The sequence below is a fragment of the Toxorhynchites rutilus genome, chromosome 3 (assembly GCF_029784135.1).
Source record: "Toxorhynchites rutilus septentrionalis strain SRP chromosome 3, ASM2978413v1, whole genome shotgun sequence".
NCBI lineage: Eukaryota > Metazoa > Arthropoda > Insecta > Diptera > Culicidae > Toxorhynchites > Toxorhynchites rutilus.
This window is the reverse complement of record NC_073746.1, coordinates 175836764-175855200: the sequence shown is the minus strand read 5'-3', so window position 1 is coordinate 175855200 and position 18437 is coordinate 175836764. Positions and strand designations below refer to the sequence as shown.

Sequence of the window (18437 nt, the reverse complement as noted above, 5' to 3'; positions counted from 1 at the left end):
CACTCGTTCGTTCGCAAACAGTTCGCCCGCAAACACTTCGTTCTCAAACAGTTTTTCCCATACAGTTCACTGTTCTTTCGTACCGTGAACGGTTTGCCCAACTCTACTTGCGACAGGTACACAGTTAAAGTCTATGGCGTACTGGGACCGCAACAATCCCTCCCCGTAACACTGACAAAGGCACCTTGCCAGATTTACCAGCACGAATCTCCAGCACCGTCCGCTTAGCTACCGGACGCTTCTACATTCTCTTGGCTGTTCGTATCATTGCCTGCCTAACTCGTCCGTCAACTTGCTCCCCAACTGGACAACCCAACACTTCCGGTTGTCCACCGTCGGTTGATGAACGGGAGCAATGGTTGTGAATTCATGCTGTAGATCGATTTAAAGAAATTCGCGAACAGATTAGCAACTTCAAGGGAAGTACTAGCACTGATCTAATTGAATTCAACTGTGTCTGGAATACGGTTACTAGACCGTTGTGATTTTACGAACTTCCAGAATTCCAACGTAGCAAACCAGCAAAACCAGGTTTGCTTGCGTTCGTTTGACGTTCCTCCCGTGGCTAACCTTCAAGAGTTCGTTTTACTGCAGTTCGATTAATCTAAGGCTGTTTTTACTATCGATTATTGGGGTAAATTTTGCGCGACTTACGCAGTACATTCCGTAAGTTGCGTAACTCCACGGTTGCCATGAAGTAGGCCTCGCCACGCGTCGTTGGAGAGGAACCCGGAGTCTCCAGTTAAAATTTGTCGCCAGTCGCTAAAAGACAAGATGAGCCGTAGTCACAAAGCCTGAAATTCGGTTGTGGAAAAGATTCGTAATCAGACGTGACGATCGAGTTGCATTGAGCGTCTAATTTGATAATGAACGGCCTGTGATGTTGGTCTATCTCCAGTAGTGGTGCTGATGGCTCAAGAAGGTTAGCAGCATCGGGCTCGCTGATGAAGGCTAAATCAAGCAATCTATCATTTGCGTTTGAAAAATGATTCACTTGAGTTAGCCCGCAGGCAAGCATCGGTTCTGTGAGAGCTAATTCTTGTTCCGTCGATGCGTTGGATGGTGAGTTCGGTCAAACAATGTATGAGTACTTTTACTTCGGAACCGTTTTATCTCTCAAATATTTTATAACTTTAACCCCCTCGTCGAAAATTTGACGTATGACAGCTGTCATATACAAACGCTTGGCGAAAACGGGTGTCAATTTTTCTCGCGTTCGCCAATCTCTTTTTTCCAGTCATCGGAGTCGCGCAAGCAGTTCTCTCTCTTCAGTTGCTGTGTCAAATATTTTCTCGTCAGCGAAGGAATAGGAAGTTGCTGTTCGAAAGCTGTGTTCGTGGAGAGAAGAAAAAAGAACAAGTCAAGTGAAAAAATCCAATATATTTTCACCTTTTCCGTGCCAGAAGGTGTTGAGGATAGAAGTTCGCGACTCTCGGGACGGATTGTGCTTCGCTAGAGGCGTACTTTGAGCTTACATTCTATTTTTCCGGGGAGATAGTGCAGGAAACGGGCAGCCATGGATGAGGAATATGACGCCATTGTCCTCGGCACTGGACTGAAGGAGTGCATCCTCAGCGGTATGTTGTCGGTGTCGGGCAAGAAGGTGCTGCATATCGACCGCAATAAGTACTACGGAGGCGAGTCGGCATCAATTACCCCGCTGGAAGATCTTTTCGCCCGATTCGGGGTGGAAGTGCCGGAAGGTACATATGGACGGGGCCGCGACTGGAACGTCGATCTCATCCCAAAGTTCCTGATGGCCAACGGAATGCTGGTTAAGCTGCTAATCCACACGGGCGTGACCCGTTATCTCGAGTTCAAGTGCGTAGAGGGAAGCTACGTCTACAAGGGAGGCAAAATCTCCAAGGTTCCCGTCGACCAGAAGGAAGCTCTTGCGTCGGATTTGATGGGTGAGTACGTGTGTCGAGAAACGGGAATTATTCATCCCGCACTCTAGCAATTGGACAATTACGGGGCGAAAATTGAGATTTTCCATTATAATCATACTTCCAAAGAGTATAGAGAGCAGCGATAAATAGACTAGAGAAAGAGAAGAAACGTATAACGAGGGGCGAGTCGATTCGTGCGCTGCTAGTTGCGCACGATAGAAGTGAATCATATATGGAAAAGATTGTTTCTATGGGGCTGGAAAGGATTTTACGAAATTAGTAGCCGTATATTACAGTACGTCTCACTTAGCTTTTCCAGTGGTTGGAAAAAGACTTATAAAATCGGTGGATGTCTTGAAAAATTACTCCTACCATTTCTTGGTCATCGATAAACCCCTCAGAGTTTCCCAGATGCCAAACTGACAAGAGACCAAACACATAGCAAACGTGATGGACAAAAGTCGCGAGAGCAATGACACGTCGATATTGAAACGATATTTCCTTCGTTTTCGCTTTTGCTTAAATTTCGACAGAGGGGAAACCGTATTTCCCAAGCAATAGAAGCTGATAGTGAAACTTCAATGATTGAAATTGCCTTTTTTGTTGTTTTATTCCGTCAGTTCGAAAGGCGAATGATGATTGTGTAAGGCAACGTTGTTGGTCGTCCTTTCCTCGACGACGCAAGTGGAGAAATGTAGACTTGGTCCGTAGGCAACATTGCAGAGAGAGACAAAAAGAATTACCAAAATGAAAAAACACCGCTATTACAACACTCGATTATTGATCGGATCATATGTTTCAGTTGATGGTGGGTTGATGTTCAATCTATTGGCATAGTTTTTGCGCTTCAGCGAGCGGCTGCTGCTGCGTCAGAATTGAGTCACAGATTGTAATGCGTTGTTATCGTTATCCTAGTATGACTCAAAATGAAAACAAGAAATTCAATTGAGATTAACATAGAAAAATTATACTTGCTGATGGATTGAGATACACTTCCGATCAACTTGAATTCTCATAATTTATTTACAACATTTACATTTTTAATTTTTTTAAAATTTCTTCCTCTTGATTTTAACCTGCACGAGGTTCGTTTATGCAATAACTAGTTGACCCGGCAAACTTCGTCCCGCCCAAAATTTATTTTTTGTTATCAATATCTCCAAACGTTCACGTTTTCTTACTTACGATCATTACAATCGGTCCAATCGCATAACTGTTCATTGATTCATCTTCTAATTGACTCTTTACAATCTACTTTTATATAAATTTCCTAGGACTTCTACCAAAACTCGTCATTATAATATCAGATTATTTTCAGATACAATTCTCGTTCAAGATTTTTCAATCACTTGCAAATAACATGTTTCTCCGTTACATCGAATAAATGTTTGATACAGAAAATATGATAGAATAAAGATAGCCCTAAATCGGATAATTCCTTCTTCGAGTTTTACTCTTATCAACACATTCGGCGATCCATTTTTATTTATACAGATAGAAGAAGATATAGGAGTGCGTTTCATCACATTAAAATCCATTTTCACTTTCGAACAAAAATCAATTTTGTTGGCGCAAACATCAAATGGACTAACAACGCTTGTCACTATGTAATTGTAGAACATATTCGAATTAATTTTCCCATTTCCCTTCAGAGTTTTCCGAAAATTTTTAATTGTCATGTTTGGTTGAAATATGTGTAATATTTTTATGGGACCCCCTCTCCATTCCATAGGAGGGAGGGGTGTCATACCATCATAGAAATATTTCTCGTACCTAAAAGCCCTCACATCCCAAATTTGACTCCATTTGCTTGATTAGTTCTCGAGTTATGCAGAAGCTTGTGTTTCATGTGTATGGCAGTCCCCTTCCCCTTAGAGAGGGGAGAGTCAAATTACCATAGAAACAATTACTACCCCCTAAATCCTCTACATGCCAAATTTGGTTCCGCATGCTAGATTAGTTTTTATGCTTCATTTGTATGGCAGTTTCTCATCCTCTTAGAGAGGGAGAAGGAGTGTCTATACACCATAGGAATGTTTCGTGCCCTCTAAGAATTTCAAATGCCAAATTTGGGCTCGTTTGTTTGACGAATTCTGGAGTTATGCTGAAATTTGAGTTTCATTTGTATGGTATGAGGAAAATAAAAATTTTGGGGCCGGGGTAAAGCCTTTCCCGACCCCAAAAACCCCTACATACCAATGTTTACGTCGATCGATTCAGTAGTTTCCGAGTCCATAATAATGAGACAGACAGATAGAAATCCATATATATATATATATATATATATATATATATATATATATATATATATATATATATATATATATATATATATATATATATATATATATATATATATATCTATCTCCGTGATTGAATAAAAAATATATGGACCGAGAGTTTTTGAAGGAGTTTTTTTATGACCTTCTCAGGTCAGGAAAAATATCTATGTACTACGTACGATGAATAACGAAATGCACAACCGGTCCGATAAGAATGTTTACTTTCTTCAAATCTCATTTCGCCGACTAGTTGAAAGTTCACATATTTAGAATCACATCACTTACCGCAGTGAATCCTGATTTTTCTTAACCATTCCCACTAACAACTATCCCTTCCATGATAAACGCTAGGGAACCACGCTATAGAGGCGACCCTTCTGCTGGCGAATATCATACTAATATTCCTTCCCTTCCCCTGGTGACTGTAAGGACGTGGCCGGCGTCGATATTGACCATTTAAAGCTCGAATCACCGAAAATTGCACAACGAGAATGATTTGCTAGTCACAAGCGTCATTCTTTGTTTGCGTGTTTTTTGTGCAATTTGGTTGGTTCAGGTCAATCACAGAGAGCAACTACGAATTGTACAGTCTACCCAAGCTCAAGCTCAACTTGTTATAAGAATAACTAATATTTTAGTAGAAAATATTATTGTACTTTTCAAAACTCAACAAGGCTCATCGACATAAGTTCATAAGTTCGTACATGATTAGAAAATCGACAAGTAAAAAAGCATGAACAAGTTCGTGCAAAATAATGTGTTTGTGCGTACAGGTCCTTCAGGCACGTTTTGACTTGTGCTATACTTGACACAAATACGCCATTTAATAGAAAGTATTCATGATCAAATTCAAGTCTAAACATGCTCTTAATATTTTACTAGCACTTAGGTTGCAAGTTCTGAAAAAAACATTACTCGTAGACATTTTATCTTTCCAATTAAGTAATTATCATACCACTTCGATTAGCCGGCAAAGCGTTACTAACGCTCAAAACCTTGCACCTCCGATGTAACCTCTGAAACTCTGAACATACACCCCGGTACAGTAATGAAAGACGTAGTCCTGCGTAAAAAAACTATAAGAAAGCGAAGTCTACGGTCATAGCTAACTTCACATTTCTCTTCTGCTTTGCTCCCGCACGCCTAAGCTCAGTAATGTACAGTTTTCTTTGTGTATATTGTGAGAATGTTTTGTGAAGTCTCATTGGAGCTTGAATACTAATACACTCATCTATTAACTTAATTCAAAAGATTATAAAGTGATTACATAGCTAAATCCAGTGGACTGAAGTAAAGTGATTGAAAAAGAATTTACAAAATGCTTAGTTACCAGGACTAAACTAAATAAACTAAGAGGATTGCGATTATCCTGAATTTACAAACTTCTTAATGAATAATAAATCCCTACAATATCAATATCACTATGGAAGAAGCCAATGTGACGATGCAAGAAGAGTTGGTTCCCTTCTGCACAGATGAGGAGCTTAAGCAGGAGCAGAATTTATTTATTATACTACGTCTTCAGCTATAATGCTGCACAAACTGAAAACTCCTTATTTACAATAATTGTTTTATTCTATTATTAAACATTCCCCTACTAATATCAAAATAAAAAAGACGGGTGGGTAATGTCGGGACATAACCGGAGTGACGTAGGACTATACAAAGGGGACAGCTCTTGTTAAATGTATATTTTAAATATATTGTTTTATTTTCTTCTCCTACGTGAATACCTACCTATCTACCTGAAAAATGGATTAGTGTACTGTTTACTCTTTATGAACATGTTGGTGGTTCTGAAAAGAACCTTTGGTGTTGTGTTTTTGCGTTTTTTGGTTTCCCTTTCGACAGTCCCTTCTGGGCTGGTTTTATTGTGGCTCTCCACTGGGCTAGAGGCGAATGAACTTCAAAGTTTAAAGCCTCTTAAAAACAAAGAAAGAAAGAAAGAAAAATATATTCATTACGATTTGTTCGCTCGTTGGATTCACATGCAGGCTAAAAAGGGTCCTTTTCACGATCACAAAATTATCTTCAATCTAAAGAGTTTATTGTTTTGTTATCACTCGATATCCCCATCTTGTTCGGCTAAACCTTTCTGTTTAGCGATTGCGTTTGCCACTCGCCACAGATTTCACAGTTGGGAAATTTCTTCCCATCCAGCTTGTGACATATTGTACAGTAAATTACATTCAATGGCACGTCGCATTACCACCACTCAGTGTCGGATTGGAGGTAATTTTAACCTGTAATTGAACATTTGCGATGACAGTGGTACAGTGTCGGCTTTCAATGTGGGGTCATAATTTGGACCCCGAACTCTATGTTTACAAAAATGTCCAACTAAATATGTCGCATTACAGGTCCGTCCAATGAGCTAAATGTCGAGATAAGTGTAAATTACTGTACTTTCAATCTAGAAGCAATTTAAGAATTGGTGATAAATTTAATAAAAAAATTTAAAAAAATTAATCAATTAGCTCAGAACAACTGCCAAATTCACATACTCATCATATCCTGGCAAACAAATTATGAAAAAAATCAATTTGTGTTTTATTATTATTTTGGATATTGTTTTTGAAAGCATTGAACTGTATTTCCTAAACTCTTTTTTGGAAGGTTTAATGGCCCTGAAAAGCGCCTTGTTTTATGGAATGGTTCCAATTTAGAAAACTTAGTACTCGTGGTTTTGAAAAAAAACCATTTCGAACGCCCTCGATGCCGCCTTGTTCTGGATTTGCCACCGAAGCAGTTTGTATAAAGAACAAACTTTTTTCTTCTGCTACCTGGTGTCGTTTTGCGATTGCGTTTGCCTCTCGCCACTCGCTGCAACTGCCTGTTGTCTTGATGTCCACCGAACCGAATGTGTTCTGTTCCGAATGCGGGTTTTCTTATCGTCGCGAGCAGCTTTGCCAGCTAACTCGATCACTTCGGCGGCCGAAACTATATAACGCCGGCTAGGTGGACTGGTGCACTGGTACTAACGCGCTCGGCCTAGCTACCCTTGCGGGGAACTCCAGATCAACACGGTTCGAGCGGGATTTTGCCTTTCCCTTCACTTTTCCTCCTTTACCATGTCCAGACATGGCTGCTTGGGTTGGTTTGTTGATGTGTTGTGATGCGAACCGATGTGGTGTACGGTTTGGATGAGAATGATCGTTACGGTAACGGTAACGGTATTGAATTAAAGAGACTTTAAACTCTGAGAGTTCATTCGTCTCTTATCGTTACGGCAGCGGAGCGGGGATTTTTAAGCTGACTGGCTGGCTCGAGAATTACGCATGTGTGAGACTGCGACCAATGTTTCGTTCATTTTTTTCTTTTTCCTTCCCAATCGTGCTTCATTCTATTTCGCTGCTGCTCTGGTTGCCCGTTTTGGTCGGTACGATTTGAGGAGCACAAAATGGACCAATCAAAAATGGGCACATAGTGCATTTGGACAATGCTTGATATTTCACAATTATTCAATTATTTATCTCAATAAAAATGAAATGTTATTCGTTATGATAGATACGTAGATATATTTCCTATCAATTGATGCAAAAACCTTTGCGATCTATTGAGAAATGCTCGAGTTATAAGCGTTCCAAATCTTGCATTTTTTCCTACTTGTTCAGTACCTAGATTTCCATTTCACCCCCTATATCTTCCGGTTAGACGTAGTCCTACGTCAAAAATACCTGAGTTATTCAATAAATTAAGCTTAAGCAGAAGCTCTACCAACATTGAAACATAGTATTGTGGAGCATTGCTGGAAAATGTATTATCGATTTTTCATCTTCATTCCTTGTCGAAAAAGGCTTCAATGTGGTTACAAACATTTTGACAAAGCAAAAAAAAAACTGTTTGGTAACCAACGAACGCGGAGATTTAAGGGTTCAGCTCACCAATATTGAACCGGATTTAAATGGATCGGTAGAAAACCACCATGGTATCCGCAAGGATATTTAAAGAATGCTCAATAACATCGAGCCTGCCGATCTTAGATATTGAAATCATGTACCCCGTACATGTCATCGCCTTTAACCTGTACATACCCCCTAGATTTCACAATCACAGGGCGGTGGTGCAAGAGATCGAGCAAATTCTTTTAAATTTTAACGCTCCCCTCCTATTAGGAGGGGATTTGAACGCGCACGATCCACTCTGGGGATCAAGCAAATCAAACCGTAGAGGTTTGGCGGTGATCGAGCTGGTCAATAATCTTGGCCTTACCTTCTTAAATGATGGGGCTCACACCAGAATAAACCATATGTCAGGGCAAACCACTGCGATTGACTTCACTATGGTTCCCCCCATATTAACCAGTAAGCTTCAATGGTCTACTTCTGATGACCCGTTTCAGCTGTAACCATTTTCCTATCATTATCACCCTTGATAGGAACAAACCATCGATCAGATACCGTAAAAGGTGGAAGTTCGATGGAGCCGACTGGGTTGGGTATCGGGTCGATATAGTTCGCTCAGTGCGTGAGGCCGCGGATCTCGACCTTGACCAATTGACTGAGCTTATGTTGAATGCTGCTGCAAAGCACATTCCTCGCACTAGCGGGCTGCCCGGAAGAAAGAGGGTCCCTTGGTGGAACAAAGAAGCTGAAGAGGCAATACGTCTTAGACGGAAAACTCTTAGAGCATTTAGGAGGTTGAGTGACGACGATCTAAGAAAGAGGGAAGCCTTTACTTCTTTCCTTACAGCTCAGTGTGTTGCTAGAAAGTGAAATAAATTCTGAACTTCCAGCTAAAAAGTTACGGCACAGAATCAATCCACTTAGTGGGAAGACTTTCCAAAAGTCCATCAAGCTGGTAAACGGTAGTATTACTACCGATGATCCTGCTTGCACTAGTGAAATTCTTGCCGATTACTTTGCGGAAATGTCGGCTTCGAGCGTTTATTCTACGCAATTCAAAGAGCTAAAGGAGGAATGTGAAAGGCTTCCTCTCGACATCCCAACACACAACTTGGACAAGTATAACGAGGTCTATAACCTATCCGAACTTGATTGGGCACACAGCAGAGTGAAAGGGCAGGCATGCGGTGTGGGCGATATAGGCTACCGCATGCTAAAGCACCTCCCAATCGCGGCGAAATGCTTGCTGCTGCAAGTATATAAAGAAATAAGGATGCGTGGCGCCATCCCTAGTGAGTGGAAGACTGGAATCGTGATACTTTTACCCTAGTCTAAAGAGAACACATCTAGTTTCAGTGGCTATAGACCCATAACGCTACTCAGCTGCGTGGGGAAAGTGATGGAAAAGATGGTTAGTGTACGGTGTTGTCCTCGCTAGTAAATCGAATACATATTTTAAAATTCTGGAATCAGCGTATAACAGCGGAATTCGCATAATCACGGGTGCGTTTTACAGTAGTCCTATTAAGAGTCTACTAGCTGAAATAGGTGAACCACCTTTCGAGATGGTATGTGTGCAGAGGATGCGCTAGTCAGGTGGGAGGAGTACCCAGTCAACCTATAGCTTGATACCCCATACGGGGTTAGGGCCAGGCAAAAATATCAAACCCTAAAGGGGGAGATACTGCCACGCCCCATGTGGTTAAGTCGATGCTCTCCTAGAGCCTGGGATGCCGTTCCTCCCACCATCAGCTGGAGCATAAAACGGTTCGTTAGGGCTGGGGATAACTCCCAGAAGGTACAAGCGGTGGTGAATGAGGCCCTACGTACTGACTTTGCTAACAAACGCATCGTCTATACTGACGGGTCCGTCACTGATGACACCTCAGCCATTGGGATACTCGACGGTAATGCTAAGACTAGCATGAGAGTCCCCAATGAGTTATTATTAGCATCTTCTCGTTTGAAGCTCTCGCCATTAAGTTGGCATTAGAAGCTGTAGAGGGTGGTAATATCAAACACCCCATCATCCAAGAAATTGAAGAGCAGCTGAGAGGAAGTAGTGCGACTCTATGTTGGATTCCGGGTCACACCGGGATCCCGGGGAACGAGGAAGACGCAGAGGCGTCTCGTCCGCCTGTTCAAACTGTTAATAAGACAGGTAGACAATCTCAGAATAAAATGTATATTATTTCACATTTGTAACATGTATGAGGAATTATCGAAGGATTTTTTTTTGTGATTTCCATGTTATCGCGAATATCCTTATTATATTTTCTATTTTGGTGGAACTCAAACCCACCGTGAAGAATATAATCTGATAATTACATTTGAATACACCCCAACCAGCGCGCAACACAGCTTCAACGCTACGAAATAAGCAGTAATGACTACCGGGTTCAAACCATTCATCTGAACCCGCCGTCATCCAAACTAGGATTGGGCGATCTTTATAAAAAGATCGATCTTATCGAATCGATTTTCCAAACGGCGTTGGAATCGATAAACTAATTAAATCGGTACCAAAGAATCGATCTTTGCCGAATCGATTTTTGAAAAATTAAAAACTTTTTTTCGATTTATCTGTTTATTCTGTATGAATGCCGTATTTTCTTTAAACAGGGAATACAAAATTCATTTTTCTATTCAAACATCAAAGCATTTTGTTTTGTTTCTCAGCATAAATACCACAGCCACAGGGCATTCACCTTGCGCCGTCAGGTAGTCGTTTTATTAAATAAATTAATTGAAAAAAACCATTCTTAGAAATTGAATAACCATCCAGCACTCAGCTGACAATGATCCCATAAAAGCCAATCGTGCCATACATCTGTCATTTAGTCGAAGCCGATTCTTGTTTTTGGCGCCAGTTCATGAAAACAACCTTTCGTCTGTAATTGATGTCAACATCAGGTTCAGTGATCCTATCCGCAACCGGTTACAGTTCATCCCCTCAGTAGCTGCCGCTAGTTCTGTCTCTGTCAGCATTTTTACAGAAGTAAATTGTAGAAAAAGTGATCCAAATGCTGACATTATGTTTAAAAAAAAAGTTAGGTGGCCTTTGGGGAGATAAAACATCGATTTATATTGAAAACTACGTATGAAACGATCACTACTACTTATGCGCCGCCTTGCGTAAAAATGACGTTCTCGGTTCAATATTTCTGCTGAACAAAACCGATGCAAACGATGGAAAATACATACCACCATTCTTCAGTGTTTGTTCGTAGTTGCATCGTTTCCCTTTCTGTTTCTTTTCCTATTCCTGACGTCATTAAAATTTGAGAGAGGGCACGAGACCGCGAGAGCACAGCACCAAACACCCCGAGCGAGCATGATACAAATCTAGATCAACATTTCAAAAGGGTCTATCTTCTTTGATCGATTCTATTCATCTACATTCTCTTTCATTAATAACTCAGCAGTAACAGGATTTCCTTATGTATTCGACGATAAGGAATGTGAAAGGGGACTTCGTTTGTCAAACTACATGGCAAAACTGGAGCGAAATCTGTCTGAAAGGCCGTGGTTATCGAAAGAGAAAGTCGGTGAAGAGAATCGATCAAAGAAGATAGACCCTTTTGACATGTTGATCTAGAAATAAAAGAACGAACCAATTCATTCATGATTTCTGTGGATGTGGTGGTATTCTTCGTTCATGTATGGTTTTAATTCGAGCGTTTTTATCGATTTTGTTCATTCGACAACTTGAACCCGGTACATATAGTACACGTATGTCTGCTTACGTTGTAGAGAGGAATGAACTCCCAGAGTTCAAAGTCTTTTTAATCCATCATCATCATCATCATCATTGCTTACGTTTCAAAACCTCCGCTGTATTGGCCTTACATGTGGATGAAATAGCTGCGTAATTTGGTCCTAATGCTGACAAAATTGTGGCCCAGAGCTATGATGGCGCTACTGTAATTTTGTTCGAGTTATAAGCATTCGAAATGCGGGTAGGGTCAGCACACAAATCGGCAGAACAAATGTATGGGAAAAGAGGAAGTTCTTCTAGTTTTCATGAATTTAAATCGTTTAGAGATTAGCGAATTTTAATGTATAGCATATAAAACAAATCTTAGAGAATTTCCGATTCGATTGGTATTGAGGTATTGAGAATTCGTCCACAGTGAAAATAGTTATTAACGTTAACTTTATTTCATAAAAACGTGACCTGTTTTCTGATTTGGCACCCTTCTTGAAAGACGTAGTTCTACGTCAAAAAGGAATTAGATGTAGTATAACTTGTGCGTATCGTCAAGGCTTGCCTTGCTTCTTTAGAGGAGCTCAGAGCAGATTATCATTCCGATAGTACGGTTAAAGATGCAATTGATGTATCTGGCGAAACTATGATTGACAGTAACGTCATCAATTGTCGTCGTTTATATGGATCGATTACAGACAAAATTATTGACGAAATGACGAAACGGTTTAAGGAACTAGATGAATACAAATTCGTCGCTTTGTTGAATCACAAAAAATGCAGACTTCGATGTCGCATTGAAATTGAAAATGTTTATTTCATACCACTCGAAATTCGATGATGCGAAGCTTTGTAATAAGCTGACGGTTCTATTTAAATTATAGTTATTATTCCGATTATCGTTGGACAAACCCTGCATCAAACCATCTCCGAAACGGCTGGCCAGAATTATACTGACATTGCCTAATACAACGGCATCCATTGAAAGAACTTTTTTTGTTGTTCGACGGATCAAGAATTATTTGCGGTCGAGATCTGACCAGAAACGGTTATTTGGAATTATGATGATGACTGTGGAAAAAGATTACCTTTATGACATAAGGCAGATGTCTTTATTTTATGAGGAATTCATTGATAAGTTTCCGCCCATAGTTGACCGTAGGATTCTTTTTGTTATGTGGTGGATAGGGACCGCATGCAAAAAAATTCTGTAAGAAAATAACCCAAATCCTAATGATTCCATTCGCGATCAACATTAAACATTTCCCTTTTTCACATTCATAAGCTAATAAAATCAACTCTTCGCTCCTGTCAATAAGCTCCTACTGACATCTTAAAACAAACAAAACAAAACATGAGAATGGGAATTAACTGAGACAATCCCTATGTAGAGCGATAAAATACATATCAAAGATAGAAAAAAATTAGCGATTACTTTATTTTCTTTCAAATATCGCACAAAAAAAGTCGCACCAAAAAAATCGCATAAAAACCGCACAAAAACTGGTTTTACTGTATATATATAAATGTTGAGAAATAAAAATGTTAAAATCTGTCATCGTAATACTGTTGTTTCGAAGTTTCAAATGAAATTGAACAGGTAGTTCAGTTGGTCACGCGTCGTCTCTGACATTTATTGCACCCTAAAATCTCCATATGCCTAATTTGGTTTCATTTGCTTGATCAATTCTCGATTAATGTAGAAGTTTGTGTTTTATTTGTATGGCAGCCCCCCTAAGGAATGTGAGAGAAGTATCTAACCACTGGTTTGCGATTTTTTTTATGCCAAATGTCTTCAAATTGCATGCAACGTGGAGATCTACTGTCACCTCGAAAATTTTTTTTTATCAAAAATCGACAATCTGGGACTTAGGGGCTGTCTACGTACCACGTGGGCACACGTACAGAGCATCGAAGACTGCGACATACCAATTATGAGAACACTTGTAATACTAACCTCGAGTCAACCGCGAGTAATCGGTTACATATTACTAACATAGTCTAAGCAAACATTGTCAAAATATTGAACTCCCGGCCCGCCTAACGGGCCGGGAGCGGACGCCATATATATATTTTGGATAAAAAAAACATTAGGGGATAGGGGGTAAGAAAATGTCCACGCTTGTCTACGAAGAGGAGGGAGGGGGTTTAGAGTGAGTCCACGTGGACAGGAAGAATAAATATTTTTTAAATACAATCACCTGTACATTTAAAATTCAATAAAATCTGTTACATATTCAAGAATTTCAAAACTCTCTGTATTTATCAGTAAACGGATTGAGCCACCTGAGAGTCAAATGATATACATATTTTTTCTCAAATGATTAAACGCCTTCAGTGAAATCTGTATTCTAAAAATATCACACGTAAACACGTGTAAATGGCCAAACTATTTCAAATGATCGAAATTTTCTAGTTACGGGGTATGCATAGACGCTTATAGCCCAAAACTATAAAAATTGAACGATTCCATAATGGTTGAGATTTCATGATATGAGTAAATGGGTTTTCATCAAATATAATTTTCTATATATATTGTTATATTTCGAGAGCAGTTAGTCATAGGATAATAATGTCTGTATAGTTTTTCATACAGAATTGCGTGTAAAATCATTTTTTCAAAGTATTTTAATTTCGTCAATTTCTAGGAATCAATAGTGCAACTCCAAATGAAATCGACCTAAAAATGCGGATTTTAGAAATATTTATTTTTGATTCGAATAAAAGTTTGTATTCCGTTTGGGTTGGATGAAATATGTGTTTTCCACAGCAATTGAGAATTTTTGGACTAAAGTGTAACTTTTGAGAAGGGCGTATCGATTTTAGTAAGAGAAATCTTTGATAATTTATATCTCAAAAACTATGAGTCGTATCGAAATTGAGTCTTAAAAAGAGTTATAGTGTGTTGATGTTAAAACGTGAAAAAAATATTCACTGAGAAAATTGTTAGTATTCTTTTTTTTATTTACAAAAAAAATCTTTAATTTGCAATATCTAAAATATTAAAAATATAATATTTTCCAATTTTTTCATATAAAATAAAAGTCATGTAGAAAATTAAAAAAAAGCCCAACATGATAAAACTATTTTTGAAGAACTTTGTGGAACATCGATTTTTTATGAATTTTCGAAACTTCGAATTTCTGTATGTTAACAAACATTTTTAGTCACAAATTATGAATCTTGATGTGATTTAAAACAAAGAAACTCATTATTAATCTCCTTCTAAATGCAGCCATTCTCGAGATATTTAAAAAAATTGTTTCCAATTTTTTTCATATTAAATAGGTTATTTTATAATGTTGAAAAACTCATGTTTTGTTATTTGTTGATTTCATTTGAGATTATTCAATATTTACATTTGTATGAGATTGTCCATGCACCACTATTCGTCAAACTTAAAACGAATGAGCCAGTATTCTAATAAAAATATACATGGAATTAGTTAGCTGATTCGGAATATTTCAGGAAATTATAGAGGCTATCCTGATGCTGTTGAAAACAATCTTCTACGCATATGGTCAATTCTCAACTAGGACAGAGTTTTTAAACTTTTCTTGAGCTTAATTTTATGCCTTGAACTGACTCTAATTTAGAAAGTACTCTACTTGCAATGAGTATGCTGCTCATTTGAATGATAAGAACATTTTGCATAGAATGTAGTTGTAAAAGGGATAAATTAATGGAACCAAGTACTTTTCAGAAGTACAGAAAAAACTTAAAATGTTGAGTTTTTATGGGTTTTTATTACCCAATTTTCCAAAAATGCATGATTAACTGCATTGTTTCTATCAATCCAATTGAAGCTTTCTAACCACTCTACAATTACGTTCTTGAAACCATACTGTTATCATTCTTGTTATCATCCACTATATTTAATATAATATAATATTAAAATAATATTTCACAATAGAATGTTGTGCAAAATTTCCTCATCTTTCAAATGAAAGAAATTGAATCGTGCTAAACAGCGTACTTTTTGAATTGGAATCAGTTTAAGGTAAAAAAACGGTCTCGAGGAATTTCAATAATTGTTTCTTAGTTGAAATTTGACCATAAGCGCGGTATGTTTTTTTTCATCAAATATGATCCTCTATCACCTCCTGAAATATTGAGGATCAGCTACCTAACAACCTGTATATAACAATATTTGAAACAGATATAAACGTTTTCGATGTTTTATTCAATTTATGAGAAAGTTTGAACATTTCTTTAAATTTTCATAGTTTTTGATTTCTTATAAACTTGTTTTAATCGGGCAGCAGATTTCAAAGCTATTTTTTTTAAATGAAACAATTGGCAGATCGGAAAAAAGTTTCCAGATTTTTAAATGAAGCTGTGAGCGTAAATTAACTTTCTAGTATTGAATTTGTAAGAATAATACGATAATTTTTTGGAATTGTGTGCTTTATATTCGGGTGCGGATTGTTCAACTGTATATTGCGCGTTTCTATGTTGACAAACCAGATAGCCCTTATATAAGCGTGGCAGGATACAGCTAGTAAAATTTGAAACAAAATAAATTTCAATAGAAATAAAGTTCAGTTCACTCTAAAAAAATAAGGAAAATGTCCACGTGGTCAACAGGGGGAGGGGTATGGAAATGTCCACGCTTGTCCACAGAGGGGGAGGGGGGAGTCTAAAATCGTGCTTCTTCTGTCCACGTGGTATGTGGACAGCCCCTTAGTTGTTTTTACGAGGCAAAACGTAAGGTTTAGGGTGCCAATGGAAATCGTCATATCGATTTTTTCATACGGGTTTTCTGCGAAATGTTGATTTGCACGATGAAATACCCTATGCAAAATATTTGCTCATTCGGACTTCATTTACTATTGTCGATTTCAAAATTTAAGTTTTCTGAAAGTCGTAAAATCGCCCAAGGGGGAAGCATAGGAAATGGAATCGGCAGAGACTGGAGTCGAGCTGAGCCGCTCGACCCGATATACAGAATAGTTGTTCATGCTAAAACAATAAAACTATACCAATATATGGCTTACTTTAATTGAATTAGACTCATTTGATTACGATGGGACAACTCCGACAATTATTTAATTATTTAAAAAAAAATTAAGTACCAAACATCAGCAGCATTTGACGCTATCTAAAATTTTTTGTTCACAGGAATGTTTGAGAAACGTCGTTTCCGCAACTTCTTGATCTACGTGCAGGATTTCATACAGGACGACCCGAAGACGTGGAAGGACTTCGACCCAACGAGCAAGAACATGCAGGAACTGTACGACAAGTTTGGATTGGATAAAAATACTCAAGATTTTACCGGTCACGCCCTGGCCCTGTACCGCGATGACGACTACCTGGCGGAACCGGCCGTTAAAACCATCAATCGCATCAAGCTGTACTCGGATTCGTTAGCACGTTACGGCAAATCGCCCTATCTGTATCCGATGTACGGTTTGGGAGAGCTGCCTCAGGGCTTCGCCCGGTTGTCGGCCATCTATGGTGGCACCTATATGCTGGATAAACCAATTGACGAGATCGTGTACGACGGCAGTGGCAAGGTAGTGGGTGTTCGCTCCGGCGAAGAAGTGGCCAAATGTAAACAAGTTTATTGTGATCCTACTTACGTACCGGATAAGGTAATAATTATGTTGTTTTATTTCGAAAAACGCATTCACTAAAGTGTCCCATTCTTTACGACCCAGGTGCGCATCAAGGGCAAAGTGATCCGCTGCATTTGTCTGCTCGATCATCCAATCCAAAACACAAAGGATGCTCTTTCCACGCAAATTATCATTCCACAGAAGCAGGTTGGTCGTCGTTCCGACATTTACGTGTCACTGATCAGCTCGACACATCAGGTTTCGGCAAAGGGATGGTTCATCGGTATGGTTTCGACCACCGTCGAGACAGACCATCCCGCGGACGAAATCAAGCCAGGCCTCGACTTGTTGGCTCCGATTGCACAGAAGTTCATTTGCGTCTCGGATTACTACGAACCCACTGACAACGGACTTCAGTCGCAAGTATTCATTTCGGAGTCCTACGATGCCACCACTCACTTCGAGACCACTTGTCTGGATGTGTTGGACATCTTCAAGCGTGGCACCGGAGAGGATTTCGATTTCTCCAAAATAAAGCAGGAACTAGGCGACGAGGAACAGTAAGCAAAAAAAGCATCGGAGGAAAAGAAATACAGAAGCGCCTAGTGTGTGAGAGGTCCTCTTCCTAGCAGCAACCGAGAATGTCAACTACTCTCAAATGATTATTAATTACGATTAATATATGGGAAACATCTGCATCTGATACATTACTAATATTTACTGCTATTTTTAGTATCGAAAAATTTTCTTTAACAACAATATTATTGTATAACAGACAAACCAAGCTCTATTGTAAGGTTTTTTTCCAATCATGGAAGAAAACAAAAGGAATGAATAACTGAAGTTGCTGATGAGCGTGTGTATCGAGGCAAAGCGGAAAACAAAAACAAAATAAAAACAACATCGAAGTATCTCTTAGAATACGAGAAACGTGCGATGAAACATGAGTAGTAGAGTGGACACAATTTGTTTCTTCTTATCGACATTATAAAAAGCGCACTAAGGGATGCTGATTTGCTTCAGTTTTACTAGCCGTCTTTTCATTAAGAAAACGAGTATTGTTTCTGTCAGGTTCATGTTTTTCACCAAACATTTAAAGAATCACTAGAATTTCGATAGGAAACAGTTATGCTTGAAAACAAAAAAAAAACAAA

General features: G+C 38.8%; 1 protein-coding gene across 1 annotated transcript; it reads left to right on the top strand.

The window, feature by feature from the left end:
• Window positions 1–1240: 1240 nt before the first annotated feature.
• Window positions 1241–18437, top strand: LOC129778446 (rab GDP dissociation inhibitor alpha). The gene is made up of 3 exons (XM_055785341.1): window positions 1241–1910; window positions 16844–17319; window positions 17386–18437. Exons 1-3 carry the CDS (start codon window positions 1517–1519, stop codon window positions 17845–17847), a joined length of 1332 nt encoding a protein of 443 aa, XP_055641316.1. The 5' UTR covers window positions 1241–1516; the 3' UTR covers window positions 17848–18437.

Coding starts and splice junctions, on each gene's coding strand:
- LOC129778446 (XM_055785341.1), top strand. CDS start 1,517: ATGGATGAGGAATATGACGCCATTGTCCTCGGCACTGGACTGAAGGAG. Junction 1,911..16,843: donor TCTTGCGTCGGATTTGATGG/GTGAGTACGTGT, acceptor TTTTGTTCACAG/GAATGTTTGAGAAACGTCGT. Junction 17,320..17,385: donor CTACTTACGTACCGGATAAG/GTAATAATTATG, acceptor TTTACGACCCAG/GTGCGCATCAAGGGCAAAGT.